Source organism: Nyctibius grandis, chromosome 21 (assembly GCF_013368605.1).
Source record: "Nyctibius grandis isolate bNycGra1 chromosome 21, bNycGra1.pri, whole genome shotgun sequence".
NCBI classification, from domain to species: domain Eukaryota; kingdom Metazoa; phylum Chordata; class Aves; order Nyctibiiformes; family Nyctibiidae; genus Nyctibius; species Nyctibius grandis.
This window is the reverse complement of record NC_090678.1, coordinates 2,936,445-2,955,403: the sequence shown is the minus strand read 5'-3', so window position 1 is coordinate 2,955,403 and position 18,959 is coordinate 2,936,445. Positions and strand designations below refer to the sequence as shown.

General features: G+C 44.6%; 1 protein-coding gene across 1 annotated transcript in view; it reads left to right on the top strand.

The window, feature by feature from the left end:
- HMCN1 (hemicentin 1) overlaps window positions 1-18,959 on the top strand; it is a 229,266-nt gene that overhangs the window by 46,730 nt on the left and 163,577 nt on the right. Inside the window, exons 5-6 of the mRNA XM_068416737.1 lie at window positions 9,688-9,859; window positions 11,543-11,649. Of these exons, the coding sequence (XP_068272838.1) occupies window positions 9,688-9,859; window positions 11,543-11,649 (279 nt within the window). The remainder of the gene's footprint in view (window positions 1-9,687; window positions 9,860-11,542; window positions 11,650-18,959) is intronic.

Here is an 18,959-nt window from a genome sequence, read left to right as displayed (position 1 = left end):
TCTCCCTCTGTCCCAAACAATCAGTATGATTGCGTAGAAGGAGGAGGAATGGTTTCATGGCAGAGGCAGCTGAATGCTGCCGTGGAGAATATGCTTCTACTCTGAAGATATGTATTGTAGAGTGAATGCCAAACAAGGGAGGGGAAAAAAAATAATTACAGCTGTCCTTTCTCTGTTTTATATGGAACGTGAATTCTCTGGGAAAAATAGATGGGTCATGTACATAAGAATTGTCATGAAGCAACTGCAAAAGGAGGTTTTAAAGACAGTTGAAAGCAGGCAGGCTTAATTTCTGCATTTCCTAACTTTGAAGAGCTTGAGATTCAACACGAATAAACTTTTCAGTTGTGTGGTTTTTATACATGTAATTTATAGTTATACATATAAGTTATGATTGATTTTCATATGCGCTGTTTCAGTCGTAATTTTAGACCTGCATTTAAAACCATTATTAGAATATTTGTCTCTTTGGGTGGAAGTATGAACCTACATATACTTAAGCAAAGAAACAGTTAACTTCAAATCCTTTGACTGTTTGAGAATATTCTGGAGACCCAGAATAAACAAATGGGAATAGAGATCATGCTCCACAGATTTTCCAGGTTTCCGTACGCATTCCAAGAAATGACCTGACAGCAGGGCAGGTTGCAAGAGCAAATTCTCTGGAGAAGTGTTATAAATTATTTCTGTATTTGCCCTTCCCCCTCTAATAATATTCATCAAGTCATGTTTTGGCAGAACAACAAAAGCTGCTGTTGTTTTGGGGCTTTCTGTAAGGGTCTCAAAGGAAAAAAAAAAAACCAAACCATAAACTTCCAAACCCGTGTTACAGCAGTATTGCAAACCTCTTTGGAATGACAGGGTTGGGAAATGGATCTCCCAGAATTGCCTGTTGAACTTTGGGGAAAAATTTAACTATACAAGCAAGTTACTGCCAGACTTCAGACAGCTGGGTCATTCTGTTGCCTTCCATTTTCATTTTTGAACTTGAAAAACTCTCAAAAACTGAAGCTGGGTTCCCCTCTGAATTTAAGACCCTTACTCACTCTCAGTAGCTCTCACTTCCGATATATACTTGGGTTAAAAAAAAAGGAGTTCTTCTTTTCTCTTTTCTGCAATGGCAGTTGCACCACATAAAATGCATCATCCCAGGTAAGAATTATGTTAAGGGCAATTTCTGCTGTAAGAGGACTACTAAGTAGCCTCAGGCTCATCACAGAATCACAGAATCAATCAGGTTGGAAGAGCCCTCTGGGATCATCGAGTCCAACCATTGCCCTGACACCACCATGGCAACTAGACCATGGCACTAAGTGCCATGTCCAGTCTTTTCTTAAACACCTCCAGAGATGGTGACTCCACCACCTCCCTGGGCAGCCCCTTCCAATGGCTAATGACCCTTGCTGAGAAGAAATGCTTCCTAATGTCCAACCTGACCCTCCCCTGGCGAAGCTTGAGGCTGTGTCTCTTGTCCCAGCTCCCTCAGCCGTTCCTCGGAGGTCAGACCCTCCAGACCCTTTCCCACCTTGGTCGCCCTCCTCTGGACTCGCTCCAACACCTCAACATCTTTCTTCAAGTGCGGGGCCCACAACTGGACACAGGATTCAAGATGCAGCCTCACCAGTGCCGAGTACAGAGGGACGATCACTTCCCCAGACCGGCTGGCTACACTATTCCTAATAGAGGCCAGGATGCCATTGGCCTTCTTGGCCACCTGGGCACACTGCTGGCTCATGTTTAGCCGGCTGTCGATCAGCCAGCCTACATACAATTAATAAACCAGAATTTTAGCTAAGGCTTACAGCAATGGCTGTATCTGTTCACATAATGCTCCTGTGAGGCAAAAATGTGGTGTTATGCCCCTTTTGGTTAAGGAGCATAAAGAGATGAAGATGATGTCTAATGTGACAGCTTGGCAGTTACGCAAAGTAATTGCACAAACTAAAAATACAAGAATGAGGACAGGACCCCTGTCAACTTAGTCAATGTACAACTAAAGGAACCAGGGGGTCAAAAAATCATACTTTATATAACTAGATCAGTATGTATTTGTATGAGGAGATACATTTCCATATGCCTCAGATCAGATATAGTTGGTGTAACGTGTGCTTAAGAGCCCATGCCTAATGTTTAGTGTTGGTTGGACTTCCCTGAAGATCTTGAGCCAGCCCCACTTTACTTTGTATTCACAGCAGGTCAAAATATAAAATAAGTATGCCTGTTCTTCAGAAACATTACACATTTTTGTAGCCCTACTTACTTTTGCTTCGTAGATTCCAAAAGTGGAAGAAGATGCACTCTTGTTACGATTTTTTTTTCAGTGTAACAAATGGTAGGAGCTACAGAAGCAGGAGGTACTTTTTTTAGAATCCTGGCAGTGATTTGTATTCATGTCCTCATCTGACTCTACCTAGCTGCTGGAATGAAAGAGGAAAGACCAAACTCCCTTTCAAGGTACACTGGGTGGAAGAGTGCAAACCACTAACTCCTTTGGAAAAATCCATGCTGACATGTCCCTGTCACCTTCTACTTCATGTGCTTGGAAAGATAACAGAATTAAGTGTGTCATTAATATTAAAAAATAATCAGAACCAGAAGATCCCCATGATGTGCTTCAAGAACATCATGAGTTCAGCTCTGGGAGCCCCCAACAACAGAAGAAGGACATGGAGCTGTTGGAGCAAGTCCAGAGGAGGCCATGGAGATGCTCAGAGGGCTGGAGCACCTCTGCTATGGAGACAGGCTGAGAGAGTTGGGGCTGTTCAGCCTGGAGAAGAGAAGGCTCTGGGGAGACCTTCTAGCACCTTCCAGTACCTGAAGGGGCTACAGGAAAGCTGGAGAGGGGCTTTTTACAAGGGCGTGTAGTGACAGGACGAGGGGGAACGGTTTTAAACTGGAAGAGGGGAGATTTAGATGAGATGTTAGGAAGCAATTCTTTGCTGTGAGGGTGGTGAGACCCTGGCCCAGGTTGCCCCGAGCAGCTGTGGCTGCCCCCTCCCTGGCAGTGTTGAAGGCCAGGTTGGATGGGGCTTGGAGCAACCTGGTCTGGTGGAAGGTGTCCCTGCCCGTGGCAGGGGGTTGGAACTGGATGGTCTTTAAGGTCCCTTCCAACCCAAACCAGTCTGTGATTCTATAACATATAAATGTTCTCATTCTGTAAGATACACAGATGGAAACCTGGTATCCTTGAAATTCATGTTATACATCTGGGATGAAACTATGGCAACACTTTTATCTAATGGACTAGATAAAAAATTAAATTATCAAACTATAGCAAGTGAGTCAAGGTGTCTAGAAAGCTTTTGTGTAGTGGAAGACTGTTTTCATTAAGAACAAAAAACAACTTGGTAAAGATTTAAAAAATAAAAGTTTGAGCTAAATCTCTGTTTTGGACTCAGATTGGATCTTGGTAAATGTTCAAATATTCTTACATCCCCAGAATTTGTTTTCATTGCCTGCAAATTATCTAGTTCCAGCAGGGACCACAAAACTTAGCGTGTACTCAGCCATCCAGTTGAGAATTCCTTTAATTTAAACTCAGCTGGTTTAAATTGATCTGAAAATTCAAGACTGACCTTTGTGTTTGTATTTTCTTTGAAAATGACATTTTTAAGCCTTCTGAAAGCAAAGGGATGTTAAATAGTTGGGGGGTTTTGGGGTTTCGGTGTGTGTTACTGCTTTAAAGAAATGAGATTAACTGTGTTAAGTTCACATTTACATGCTAACTCAAACCTTAAATTGGTCAAGTGGATTTGGAGAGTTCTTGAATGAACATTCTTATTTGTAAAATGAGAGTCGAAGATGGGAGAGAGGTGGAGGAAAATGTTCTTTTCCCTTCTCTTGGAAAGAGAACTAATTCCCTGTGCTGAGGTTTCTATGGTTTCTAAGGCCAATTCTCTATGCTAAGGTTTCTTAAGGAATCCAGTTATACCAATTTTGGTGGTCTTCAGTTATGTCAGTACTATTTTTGATTGTGCAGTAGTAGCTGGATGTTGTGTTCTGTCTCAGATATGTCCTCTCTCTCCAACTTTGTTAAAAAGTAATTATATTAACAAACTTTCCAAGCTGTTTTGGGAAATACCGCAAGGACTCATGTTCAGTGTGCAACTCTGGAAGTCAATCAAATCTTTGTGATTTACAGCTTCTGAAAGTGTTGTCTCGTGAATGCATGCAAACTTGTTTCTCTTTTTATAAAGACATCTGGATCATGTAGTGGTGGTTCAATCACTTTAACTTTGACAAAGCAGGGCAGAAGCCTAACCCCTTGGACCCATGTTTTCCATTATTAATGGACTCGGTGAGACAGCTAAATATGTGCCCTCCAGGTTAGACTTTTGACCTGGTTTGGTTGTGTTCTGAAGAATTATTTACTGGATTTTATCAGGGAGGCTTAACTCCTGTTTCTGGTAGGATATATCCTCACCTTGATGAAAACCAGCCTGGTCTCATGCAATGAGCCCTATGCTGGATTGTCTCAACGAAGAGGCCAAAAGCTAGAGAATTGATTCCCTTCCATGCCCACAAATAGTTGATGTCTGCTCTCTGGAGAACATGCCCAAGAGGTGCTGACAGTCTGTGATTTGAAGAAAGGTGGCTCAGCAGAAGTTGAAACCAGTGTTTTTATGCCAGATACATTTCTTCTGTCCAAAGACCAGCACCTTTCCTTAAAAGAACCAGAGTAGCATCACAGTTGCAAGTATACAGGTTGTTTCAGCAACGGACCTGTGAGAAGTTGGGGTGCAAGGCAGGCTCTTCTCTTCCCAGTGCTATTTGAATGGGTCTTGATATTTTTGTGGCAGAGTGTTGTCTGAATTGACTTCATGGTTAACTGAAATTTACTTTTGTCATTGACAAGGGAAAGGAGAAGAGGAGGACTGGATTCATTTCACTTGCTTCACTGAAAATTCCTTTTCTCATTTGAACGTGTTCTTTATTCTCCTCTTAAAGTACACTAGACTGCTGTGCATCATTAAATAGCTGTTGCTTGTGTTTCCAGGCTGCAAGGCCTCATATAATTTACCTTTGAAAGCAAGTGAGCTTTTGGAACAATTTCCACGGCTCAGCACTCCCATCTGCCAAAAAGGATGGCTGGGGCTCATAAAAGTATTTATTTTGATGAGATTTTTGGGTTGAAATAAATGGTTGCATGCTGATAAACTTCCCACTGGAGAGCCTTCCCGCTTGCCTCCCAAGTTTGTTGAAGTAACATGGTCCTGCAGTGGCTTGAAGTGGACTATGCTGTGTGAAAGCGGGTTTAGTTATAAAGGAAATTAATATGATGTAGTAGACTAAGAGATGTAATTGGGAAAAGACCCCACAACAAACACCAAGAATGTTTTAAAGCTGGAAGAACCTGTCGTAACTTCTTTTGGTGAAGTTGTGTGCTATGGAGCTTTGGTTTAAGACACTTTCCCACTCTTTGATGGGTTGTTTTCAATCCATATCCTTCTAATTATTCTGTGACTCTAATGATCTGGCTTGTGGCATGACCCCAGAAACAGGTAAACAGGGGCAGGGAACTTTAGGAAGGAGAACGAGCGGTTGCAAGGAGGGAAGAGAGAAGAATTCGTTACGCTGGTTTCACCTCGGATACGATTCCTTCGTGAGCCTGCACTCGTGAACTACAACATATAAAAAAGACATAAAACCTGAGCACCCCAAGGAAATAACCAATGGCAAGATGATAATTTGGCTCCGGGTGCATTTTATCATCAGCATGACTGCTGTTAGGCATTGTTTTGTGTCTTTTGGTAAGGGCTGCTGGAATAGTGTCAGTGCCAGTATTCTGCTTTCAAGACATGTTTTCGTTGTTGTGGTTGCTGTCAAAGGTCAACCAAGTGCTTTGGGATCACTGGGATCATGTAGGAGTGTATGCTCTCAATTAGTAATTTTATCATTATAATTCTGACAAACTTAAATCACCTCTCATTCAACGCAGAAAAGGGTTAGAGCAATCTTGAATGGGTGTTGTGTGTTGGTTTGTAATCATACAATCACAGACTGGTTTGGGTTGGAAGGGACCTTAAAGACCATCTAGTTCCAACCCCTTCCACCAGACCAGGTTGCTCCAAGCCCCATCCAACCTGGCCTTGACCACTGCCAGGGAGGGGGCAGCCACAGCTTCTCTGGGCAGCCTGGGCCAGTGTCTCACCACCCTCACAGCAAAGAATTTCTTCCTAATATCTCATCTAAATCCACCCTGTGGAGAGATGGTTTGTGCTTGCAGATAGGCCTGGGTAGAATTGTGTGTTCTTCCTATCTGTGTTTTCTATTCTAGCTTATTTTCACTGTGAAACAGTGGTTTTAATAGAAAACTGAACAATTATAGAGAATCTTCTCTCATGAGGCTGGAGTATGAGAGTGAGCTAAGCCGCTGAAGGCTTGGGCCTTCTAACTCTTTCCAAGCATGAGGAGTAAGCACAGAACTGGTCCAAGAGTGCTGGATGGGTGGGTTGCCATCCCCACCCTGCCAGTTGCTGTGCTTGCTGCTCTGGAAGAGGCATGTCAGGTTGATGGTCATGAGTTGCGGATGAGGTAGGAGTCCCAAATGACTAGGAGCCCCCAAAAATGTGTCATGGGAGCTAAAACTGTTACCTAATTTTGTTGGTTTTTTTTAAAAAGTAATTTTGGAATAACGAGGGTTTTTTTCTCCCATCATATCTATGTTACAATGTAATTTTACCAAATTTTCAGGTATGTAATATTAACCCTTCTGAGCTTTAGAAAGGATTTTGTGTATAAATACCAACGTGATTCCAATTCTTGTATCTATTGGCAAAGCTCCTGCAGTGATACTTCACCTTGTGACTTGATTTGTTTTGCTTAAGTCTCTTGAAAGGAGTTTAAATGAGACTGGAAAATTCCTTTCTTCTGAAAATTCATATCGGTTCATTAAATTTTACAATTAATTTAAAAACTTACCTGCAGAATTGGAGAAGAGGAGGCTCAGAGGTGACCTTAGTGCAGTCTACAACTACCTGAAGGGAGGTTGTAGTGGAGTGGGAGTCAGCCTCTTCTCCCAGGCAACTAGCGATAGGACAAGAGGACACAGCCTCAAGCTTGGCCAGGGGAGGTTCAGGTTGGACATTAGGAAGCATTTCTTCTCAGAAAGGGTCATTAGGCATTGGAAGGGGCTGCCCAGGGAGGTGGTGGAGTCACCATCTCTGGAGGTGTTTAAGAAAAGCCTGGACATGGCACTTAGTGCCATGGTCTAGTTGCCATGGTGGTGTCAGAGCAATGGTTGGACTCGATGATCCCAGAGGGCTCTTCCAACCTGGTTGATTGTGTGATTCTGTGAATCAGGTCCTAGAGCCAAGGACTTGCTCTTGAGCCCTCCAGTGCTGATGGATGACAGGTCCAGGTTAGTGTAGTGTTGGTTTCCAGGTCTTGTGCACTGACCAGTTGAACTGGCATAATCGAAAGCTCCTTTAAAAGGTGTTTCTGAATGCAGCCGTGGTTACCTGTAACTTAAAGTCACGGTTCAGTATTGCTGTGAATCGTATTCACCGTGTTATAGGAAACCAATATGGCATCAATGGGATTAACAAAAATATGCTGCAGCTCTGGGACGTACAGAACTGATGTAGTATAATTTATTTGGACAGGCCTCTGGTGTGGGGCCCTCCATGGGCTGCGGGGAAATCCCTGCTCCACCCCGTGTCCCCTCAGGCTGCAGGGACACATCTGCTCTGGCACCTCCAGCACCGCCTTCCTTCTCCTTTTCTCTCACCTGGCTACTGCAGGGCTATTCCTCACACTTTGTTTCCTCCCCCCTCACTCCCTGGGCACCATTTTGCCCTTTCTTAAATATTTTTAGACAGTGGTGCCACCAGCGTGGCTGAGGGGCTCGGCTGGGGCTGCCGTGGGGCTGTCACAGAACCGCCTGGGACCGGCCGTGTCCAGCACGGGGCAGTCCCTGGTCTCTGACAGAGGCTGCCCCGCTCTCAGCACCTTTGCACCAAGACCCAATACGTGGATAAAACAGGCTGTATAACACATTTTAGAATAGTATCATCTGCCTATATTATTCTAATGTTATGCTTGGGCAAAATATCATCTCATCTCCTCTTGCCTACCACAAACCTGAGGTAAACCCTGCATGTGGTTCGGGGCAATCCCAAGCGTAAATCCAGGCTGGGTGGAGAATGGATAGAGAGCAGCCCTGAGGAGAAGGTCTTGGGGGTGATGGGTGACGAGAAGCTCACCACGAGCTGGCAATGTGCGCTGGCAGCCCAGAAAGCCACCCGTGTCCTGGGCTGCATCCCCAGCAGCGTGGCCAGCAGGGCGAGGGAGGGGATTCTGCCCCTCTGCTCCGCTCTCGGGAGACCCCCCCTGCAGTGCTGCGTCCAGCTCTGGGGGCACCAACAGCAGAAGGACACGGAGCTGTTGGAGCGAGTCCAGAGGAGGCCACGAAGATGCTCAGAGGGCTGGAGCCCCTCTGCTCTGGAGACAGGCTGAGAGAGCTGGGGCTGTTCAGCCTGGAGAAGAGAAGGCTCCAGGGAGACCTTCTAGCACCTTCCAGTACCTGAAAGGGCTACAGGAAAGCTGGAGAGGGACTTTTGACAAGGGCATGGAGGGATAGGATGAGGGGGAACAGTTTTAAACTGAAAGAGGGGAGATTGAGATGAGATCTTAGGCAGAAATTCTTTGCTGTGAGGGTGGTGAGACCCTGGCCCAGGTTGCCCAGAGAAGCTGTGGCTGCCCCCTCCCTGGCAGCATTCAAGGCCAGGTTGGATGGGGCTTGGAGCAACCTGGTCTGGTGGAAGGTGTCCCTGCCCATGGCAGGGGGTTGGAACTAGATGGTCTCTAAGGTCTTTTCCAACCCAAACCAGTCCATGATTCTATGATGTGCTCTGGGAAATGTGGCATCGCCTGCATGGCCCCATTTCTGTCAGACAGGGTCATGTTCTTGGTGCTGTGATCTGCTAGTGCTCAACTCCACAGGCAGTAGTAGTTGAAAGAGTGAGACCTTCGACTCTGGGTTTTGGCTACCTTTGTTATTTTCTCTGGAAATAGGTGATAATGTAGACTTCTGCTTTGCTCTTTTTTCTTTTTTTTTTTCTTTTTTATTTTAATTTGATAATCATTGATTTGAAAATGTTTATAGCTAAGGACTCTAATTCTGTAAGTCACAAATTTGGTTTTGGTCACAAGAATTTCTCTTCTAAAGCGATGTTCCCCTCTGTCTGACCTATATGCCGTGCCTCATAGTAATTTGTATTGGGTGTTTTAGGAAAAAACCAAAAAGAAGCAGTCCATGGATGGCAATTACTCTGTACATCTGGATGCGGGAGTTTTCTTTCTTGTTTCAGGCAATTAATAATTAGCTAATGACCAGAAACATTCGTAGATTTATATCCCTAATTCCTTTTTAGAAGTATATGTGTGGATGTTGTCTAGAGGTGTATCCAGGTCTGTTTCTGTACTCATTTAAGCATCATGCTGATCCTGGCTTCAGTAGTATCTTCCATTAAATTACATGTCTTTTAAGTATTAATATTTTTAAAAATATATTTGCCCTAATGTGGCCTGTTCACTTCAGAGCTGATAACTGCACTGGTAAGACAACATCGTTTTGGTCCCTGTTTTTCCAGGCTGTTTTGGCATATTGTTTATATCGATTCTTCCGTTGAACAGTAGAAGTTATACTGTTGACAGTATAATAACAAGTGTCACTGTCTCTTCTAGGTGTTGAAATGGGTTGAAGAAGCAGTCCAAGCCTCCAAAGTGCATCTCTTGTCTACAGACCATTTGACCACGGCTGTAAATACTTGGCAGATTCCTTTTGATCCAAGTCTGAAAGAGGTTACGGTGTCCTTGAGTGGTCCTTCACCAGCAATTGAAATTCGTGATCCATTAGGTGAAGTAGTTTATACCTTCTTTTGTGATAGCAAAAAAAAGTGAATGAAAAAGACAAATCATCTCTACTGTCTTCAATAGGCAAGGCCATCTTTGTGATTCATTAATGTCTTTCACATTTTGAAAACCAGTATCAGCATTTCAGGATATTTTTAAATTTTATTTTATTTTTAAAACACAGGATCTTTGGCTATATGCACTTCTGATATTTAAATTGTTCCCAACGTTCTATTTTTCTGACTCAGAGGAAACTGGAAATCCTCCCTGTTCTGACCACTTCATCTCACCATCATTTACTTTCTTACTGTTTGTCATTGTATTCCAAATTTCTGGACACTTTTGTTTTTCATGTATTTACGTAGTCACTGAACCATCATTTAGGGGTTATACATGATGGTTGTTTTTTATGTGGTGAAAGATAAACGAAGGTTTGGGTTCTTTGAACTATGAGAGCATTCAGAATTGAACCCTGCCTCATGTGCCCATCTCCAGCTGAACAGTGTGGGATGGGGAGTGCAGTGACAGATTTGGATGCTAATTTGTAATTGAAGATATTTTGAACAAATCTACTGTTTGTTGTTGTGTTGATGCCTCAGATTGTACTTTATATTCCCTGAATGACTTTTGGATATAGCTTAAGTTTTAGTATCTTGGAAATATTTGATGCACAAGATGGGTTCCCTGCAATATAATCTGGTCTGTCCTCCACTGAGGTGTTCTTTGTTTACAGGAAAAAAATTTGCTCAGATTGTCTCTTCAAATCATAATAACACACAATCCTGGGCGCAACTGTCCAGCTTAGCTCAAACTTTGACCCCATCTCTATGTTTTCCTTTCTCATAGGTCAGCTCCATACATCTAAATCCACATAGCTTCACTGAAGTTAGTCAAGATATGTCTGATAAGCTCTTAAAAACTGACACTGGGACATCCCATTCTCAATGTCACCTTTCCCTTTAGTGCTCTGAAGGAGCCAGATGTGTTTTTAGCACTGATGGTACTTCACAGTTAGCCTTGAGGGAGCAGAATGCCTCTATGGAGACCCAGCTCCTGCATACAACCATCCATATATTTGTATGCATGGGTGTGGTATGGTGCAGCGTGAAAACTTGCACCCTTTTATTGGTGTCTGTGATGTCTAACAGGCTAAATTCCCCGTGAGGATCTCATATGCATTCCCACCCTTAGTCACATGCTAATGCTCCTCTGCCAGGAGAACCTGGCATATCCACATAACCACAAGTATTTTTATGTGTGGAGTTTATCCTGCTTGTAACAGGCCTAGAGGATGGAAGAGCGAGCGGGTTGGCAGCGGGCAGGGAGGTCAGGGTAGGTCTGTTCCAAGATCTCCTTCGAGGGAGCTTCTGTGCTGCCTCCTTTCACTGGGAGTGGAGTATCTTCTGTGAAGAGAACTTGTTTTGCTTACACTTTCTGGGTTTCCGACGGCTCTGTATTGTTGCAGGCTCTATTGAATTTCCCAAGTGAATGAAAAGAGTGAAAATTTTTAGTTTTCTGGCAAAGAATTACAGGGAATTTTGACTGTTGTAGATATTAATGACCACTAAGTAGCGCGTAAGTCAAGCATCAAAAATACATCAGTACAGAAGAACAATATTATATTTACTCTCTTTTTTTAAGCAATACTGTATTTACTTAATGCTGTATTTACTTCTTGTTTATTTAGGCAAACAGATCAGTAAAGGATCAGGACTGAATGAATTGCTAAATATCCACAACTCTGCAAAGGTAGTAAATGTCAAAGATCCAGAGCCTGGAACATGGACAATTAAGGTAAAGTTACTGCAGAAATCATGTGTGACTTGTCCTATTGCTTGTAAGGGGGTTGTATAATGATTTACTATGTTATTTACCATATGTATTCATAGATGAGTTTGTGTTATAATAAATGTCCTTTCTGACCTATGTGTTGTGACATATTCTGAAGGCAGCAGTATAAAAGTATCATAGAATGGTTTGGGCTGGAAAGGACCCCAAAGATCATCCAGTTCCACCCCCCCTGCCACGGGCAGGGACACCTTCCTCTAGACCAGCTTGCTCAAAGCATCATCCAACCTTATCAAGATGATAACATATTAGGCGTTACTATCTTAAGTCAAATCCTTAGGTCATCCTTTTCCTTCGGATGGAAAAAGGATGAAGTGAGCACTGAATTTTTGGAGTCTAGTGAGCAGATACTCTTTGTAGGGAGCGTGGGCACAGAGGGGCTTTGCTCTGTATAGCGTGTTTGGAAGACTGGGAGAGGGAGATGATGTGCACTTTGCAGGCCAGCGATTTCCTTAGCAGGTTCACAAAGTCAATAAATTTAATTCAAACTCCTTATCAGTAAATTATTTAAATGCAACAGTATGTAAACAAATTTGTTCATGTGAGTGCTGTCCTAGCACATACAGTTACAGAATGGACCCTAAAGGATTTGGAAATGTTGAGGAGTTAAGATCAACATGATTAGCAGTAATAACTAAACAAGAAAGGATCATTAAGACTCTGATGAAATGGTCATCTTGGAACTGACTGTAGCAACTTGATGTGACCCCTTGATCAAGCTCCCTGTGCCAAAGGTTGCTGCTCCCATGAGAATCTGTAGGAAAGTTCCCCAAGTGTTTGGCTGAAGGCTCCTTGCACCGAGCATGATCAATGTGTACTGGAACAGATGAAGAGCAATCGTACCTGCTGGTTCTGAGAGCTGTAGCAAGCAACCAGCTCCTCGGTAATGCTGCATTAACATACTTGCTTCTGAAATGGAAGGACAAAATGTCTCGGTGGTGAAAGGGCCGCTTAGAGCTGTGGTTCTGTGGGATTTTCTCTGGGTAACAGCGGTAGTTTAAACATTTGCTGTTGGCCATGTGTTCCTGTGAGTGCCGTGTCATGGTTGTGAGGTGTGTGGTGAACAAGATGTGTAAATGCAATCACCTCCGAGAGCACTTACACAGAGAGCTGGGGGCTGTGAGCTGAAGCCAGCGTAGCTAAATCTTTACCATTTATAGATCAGTAAGTGTATGTATAAAATGGGTGTAAATCAGGAGCAGAAAGTGGATTGCTTAGACTAGCCTTAAGCCCTAATATAGCAGAGATTCAAGTTCACAGAGTATATCAGGCCAAAGGTTGCTTACCTGAAACCATAGCAGGGAAAAGGGATGGGCAGGAGCACTCTTACTATAATGCTGTAAACTGGAAGATGAAGCTTAGACCTTGGCTAGACTTAGAGAAACGTATGTATTCATTGTTTTGTTTTATAACGTGTTCATTATGTCATTGTAATCAACTCTTGAAAATGTAATTTAGCCAAATGTGAAAGGAGTGTTAGAACTTTAAGGATTGCGCTGTGGATCAGGTAGTATTTAAATAAACTTAAGAAGGAGCCCTGACATTGTTTTTATGGCTAGATGCTGGTGTCTCAAAACGCTTGAAACGTGTTAGCTATCAAATGACACCCCACTACCACACCTTAAAATCTGTGCGAGGCCGAACTGTTTGTGTAGAAGTGACACTATTTGACTATGTTTGTGGACAGATTCTCTGCAAACAAATAAAGTTGAATCTGTACCTTGAGCTGGTTCGTAGGGGACAGCATGTTGTGACATGCTTAGAGTGGGGGAGAGGAAGGGAGGGATAACAAACTAAGCTTTTACATCATCTTCTCAACTCTGTTGTGTAACTGTGGCCTAAACTGACTCACGCTTTGTCTTATTGCTGTGTATGTCTTCACGTAGGTAAAGCAGCATGGTCCCAGCTTTCCTAAACTGATATGGAAACAATCATACTGGTACAGGTCCCTTCCAACTGAACTATTCAATTCTATTCTGCAAGTGTTAATAATATATTACAGAATCCCAGAGTGGTTGGGGTTGGAAGGCACCTCTGGAGATCATCCAGTCCAACCCCCTGCCAAAGCAGGGTCACCCAGAGCACGTTGCACAGGGTCGCGTCCAGGCGGGTTTGAATATCTCCAGAGAAGGAGACTCCCCACCCTCCCTGGGCAGCCTGTGCCAGGGCTCTGGCACCCTCACAGTAAAGAAGTTTTTCCTCATATTTAGATGGAACATCCCATGTTTCAGTTTGTGCCCATTGCCCCTTGTCCTGTCACTGGGCACCACTGAGAAGACTCTCACCCCATCCCCTTGACACCCACGCCTAAGGTATTTGTAAGCGTTGATAAGATCCCCCCTCAGTCTGCTCTTCTCCAGCTGAACAGCCCCAGCTCCCTCAGCTTTTCCTCATAAGAGAGATGTTCCAGCCCTTTGATCATCTCCGTACCCCTCTGCTGGACTCTCTCCAGTAGTTCCTTGTCTTTCTTGAACTGGGGGACCCAGAACTGCACACAGTTACTCCAGGTGTGGCCTCACCAGGGCAGTGTAGAGGGGGAGGAGAACCTCCCTCGACCTGCTGCCCACACTCTTCCTCATGCACCCCAGGACACCGTGGGCCTTCCTGGCCCCAAGGGCACATTGTTGGCTCATGGAGAACTTGTTGTCCCCCAGAACTTGTCATTTTCGGGGGAAAGTCACCTGTGTATGATACCTTTATAGCCAAGTTCACAGTGAGGTGTGCTGAATGGATGCAGGCTGTGTGTTGTCTGTGCCGCAAGCGCAGAGGTAGTTTGAAAAGGATTATTAATTCACATACAGCATTGTAGAAAACTATTGATACTGCTACGGAACTGGAACTAGGAAAGCATGTTGAGCTCAGCAGCTCTATGGAGAATTGTTTGAATGTCTGTCTATGCTGCTGGGACCAGAAATGCTGAAAAACCTGGTACAGAGACACCCTGGTGGTCTGTAAGAAAAAAAAATAAAATAAAAAATAATGGTCTGGGTCTTGCTGGACTTAGTACCCAGTATGTCTGATGTTACTGAGAGAGCTTTTCACAGAATCAATCAGGTTGGAAGAGACCTCTGGGATCATTGAGTCCAACCATTGCCCTGACACCACCATGGCAACTAGACCAGGGCACTAAGTGCCATGTCCAGTCTTTTCTTAAACACCTCCAGAGATGGTGACTCCACCACCTCCCTGGGCAGCCCCTTCCAATGGCTAATGACCCTTGCTGAGAAGAAATGCTTCCTAATGTCCAACCTGAACCTCCCCTGGCAAAGCTTGAGGCTGTGTCCTCTTGTCCTATCGCAAGTTTCCTACAGTCAGTGCCTTAGTATTCAACTCTGTAGTTTGTTGGAGTCTTTTAGGTTAGGTATGCAATCTAGTAAACATTCAGTGCCCTGAAACTCAGAGAACAGGAGTGCAGAAAAAGCAGGAGCCCTGTGTGATCTCTCCGGGGCCCTGCATGGCTGTTGTGAAGCTGAGGCCTTTTTGGATATGAGCTGGGCCATGTGGAACCATTGTGTATGCCCAACCTTCTGGATTCCAGGGACCGCTGGAAGAGAGGAGCTTGCTGCTCTTCAAGGCTTGATGTAACACCCGTCGGAGCTAATAAGCTCTCCTAAAGCTGAGGCTGGCACTCAGCGTGGTGCAAACTGCCAAGTGGCTCCGCTGGCAGCAGCCCAGCGTGCTCAGCCAGATGTGAACCAGTCTCGGCCAAAGCATCAGGCTGCTCCTGCAGGGAGGGTTATGAAGTTTTTTGGGTTTGGTTTTTTTGAAGCTCAGCATAATGCTGTCTCCAATTCTGTAGAGAATAAAACATTCAAATTCATGTATTTGAGTTAAAAGAAAAGTCTTGAATATAGTTGAAATATTTTAATTACTTTAACTTTTATCACAGAATCACAGAATGTTGGGGATTGGAAGGGACCTCGAAAGATCATCTAGTCCACTCCTCCTGCTGGAGCAGGATTACCTGGATCATGTCACACAGGAACGCGTCCAGGCGGGTTTTGAATGTCTCCAGAGAAGGAGACTCCACAACCTCTCTGGGCAGCCTGTGCCAGTGTTCAGTCACCCTCACCGTAAAGAAGTTTTTCCTCATATTTATGTGGAACCTCCCGTGTTCCAGCTTGCACCCGTTGCCCCTTGTCCTGTCAGTGGATGTCACTGAGAAGAGCCTGGCTCCATCCTCATGACACTTGCCCTTTCCATATTTATAAACATTAATGAGGTCACCCCTCAGTCTCCTCTTCTCTAAGCTAAAGAGACCCAGCTCCCTCAGCCTCTCCTCACAAGGGAGATGTTCCACCCCCTTAATCACCTTCGTGGCTCTGCGCTGGACTCTCTCTAGCAGTTCCCTGTCCTTCTTGAACTGAGGGGCCCAGAACTGGACACAATATTCCAGATGCGGCCTCACCAGGGCAGAGTAGAGGGGGAGGAGAACCTCTCTCGACCTGCTAACCACACCCCTTCTAATCCACCCCAGGATGCCATTGGCCTTCTTGGCCACAAGGGCACATTGCTGGCTCATGGTCATCCTGCTGTCCACTAGGACCCCCAGGTCAAAGCAGGTCTTAAATAGGTTTGTGCGAAGAGCTTCTTGTCACCCAGAAGTGCAAAAAGTTGTCATTTCAGTATGATAACAAATCATGGTGAGCCAAACACTATTAGCCACTACTAAATCAACAGGAGCATGATCAGTCCAAGAAGATCCCACCGTAATCCACAACCAAGTGTCAACGCAGTTTCAGTGCTCAGTGAAGTCTTTACATCCCAGGTTTGAGTAATATCAAACGCACCGTGAGCGATCCTGTTGCCTCCTGTGCTGCAGGAGGCCTCCAGTTGCCTTCAGGTACTTCAGTATGAGGACATCAAATCTGTACATGAAAGTGTATCTTATAAATAAGTTTTCCTTCTGGGTCTGCTGTAGTACTCTTGGTTTACAAGGCAACAGGAGTCTTTTCAAAGAGCAGTGACACGAGATGAGCGTATCACTGAACAGTACAGGGTTTGTGGAGAAGGAAGCATGCTTCTTCAGAAAGATGGTCGTGCTGTTGCTTGTGTTTTCTGCACCTCCAAGCTAGCTGTGAGACTAAATTTATCTGCTGGTCCTACTGCTGAGATACCTACCAAGAGACGGTCCTCAACAGGAACAGTCTGACTTGCTTGATAGAAGAGGGAGCATCAGTTTGCTTTTGCCAAGTCCCTCCCACAAAGCCCCGGCCTGTGGACTCCTCTTAAAAGATTTCTTTGGAGCGGTTTGAGAGGCATCGAGCGTCTTGCCAGTAACAGTTACCTGCAAGTTCCAGGACAGCAGCATTAGAAGGCAGTTGTGTCTAATTACTCCTTAAAGGCCTTGTCCGTGCTGGATTATCATAGAATCACAGACTGGTTTGGGTTGGAAGGGACCTTAAAGCCCATCTAGTTCCAACCCCCCTGCCATGGGCAGGGACACCTTCCACTAGACCAGGTTGCTCCAAGCCCCATCCAACCTGGCCTTAAACACTGCCAGGGAGGGGGCAGCCACAGCTTCTCTGGGCAACCTGGGCCAGTGTCTCACCACCCTCACAGCAAAGAATTTCTTCCTAAGATCTCATCTCAATCTCCCCTCTTTCAGTTTAAAACCGTTCCCCTCATCCTATCACTCCAAGCCCTTGTCAAAAGTCTCTCTCCATCTTTCCTGTAGCCCCTTCAGGTACTGGAAGGTGCTAGAAGGTCTCCCTGGAGCCTTCTCTTCTCCAGGCTGAACAGCCCCAACTCTCTCAGCCTGTCTCCAGAGCAGAGGTGCTCCAGCCCTCTGAGCATCTCCGTGGCCTCCTCTGGACTCACTCCAACAGCTCCGTGTCCTTCTGATGTTGGGGGCCCCAGAGCTGGACGCAGCACTGCAGGGGGGGTCTCCCGAGAGCGGAGCAGAGGGGCAGAATCCCCTCCCTCGCCCTGCTGGCCACGCTGCTGGGGATGCAGCCCAGGACACGGGTGGCTCTGGGCTGCGAGCGCACGTTGCCGGCTCATGGTGAGCTTCTCGTCACCCATCACCCCCAAGTCCTTCTCCTCAGGGCTGCTCTCAATCCATTCTCCGCCCAGCCTGTGTTTGTGCTTGGGATTGCCCCGACCCACGGGCAGGACCTTGCACTTGGCCTTGTTGCACTTCACGCAGCTCACTAGTGAGCGATGGAGGCGAGTCAGTGGGGCAGAGGCAGGGGTGAGAAGTCATCAGGTGCTGTCTTGTGTCGTTAATCCATCGGCCAGAGCTTTTTCAGCTGAGCAATGCCACCAGTGATCCTTGTTAAACCAGAAATAATGAAAAGAGACTTGACAAAGACACTAATTGGAAAGCAATCCTTTGGGATGGAGGTTATTTTTAGGTGTTTGCATGAGACTGCCAGCTCCTGGGTGTGACAGTGATAGATGCATCTATTGTTACAGGTAAATGGTAAAAGGTTATTCTCTCCTTAAAAATTCACAAGTATCCAAAGCGCTGAATAACTCATGAAGAGAAATGTATTTTTCTATGGATCGTTTACTCAGCTTTAGTCACTGCCTTGTTTGCACTAAGATTTTAAGGTCATGACTGAAGACTTAAGAAAAACTTTGTGAAAAGCTTATTCACACCAGAAATTCCTTATACAAATGCATAAAGCTATAAAAAGAAAATCTTTGTCACTGAGTTTGTCTAATGAAGCTTTAACTGCCAATTAACGCTTGATAACATGAGTTGTTTGGCACGCTTAAATATTTCTTTGTGTTGTCAACAGCTGGTTTCTATCAAAAAGGCTTTAGTAGTGATTTCTCTGAGGTGAAAGGCTAACCAAATAGAGCAAATAGAGGTTGTTTAAATCAGATAGACATCCGTTTGTCAGTGTCTAAATGGCTCTCCCTGGGCAGTTAGTTGTAAGAAACAACTGTTTGATTTAATATTTAATATTTCAATTTAATATTTAATATCAGAGGTTGTTACCAAACTGAAGGAGTTATGTATTTGAGAAGGGATCAGCGAAGACTCTCTAGATAGATAAAGCTCAGTGGAATTATTTCATTTTAATACTGATTTTCTTTCACATTGCGAGTCTCGTGTACTGCATCATCTCCCTGAACAAAAACTTGGAGTAGGTTCTACTAACTGTAGATTTGATCTTAGTAGCTGTCACTCTTCTCAGCCTTTTGAATCTTTGTTTTTTCCTACTGTTCTGGTTGAAATTGTCCATGGGTTTGTCATTAAGTCTGTAAAAACCTTCACTCAGTGCAGTGCAGCAGTGGGTTTTTTC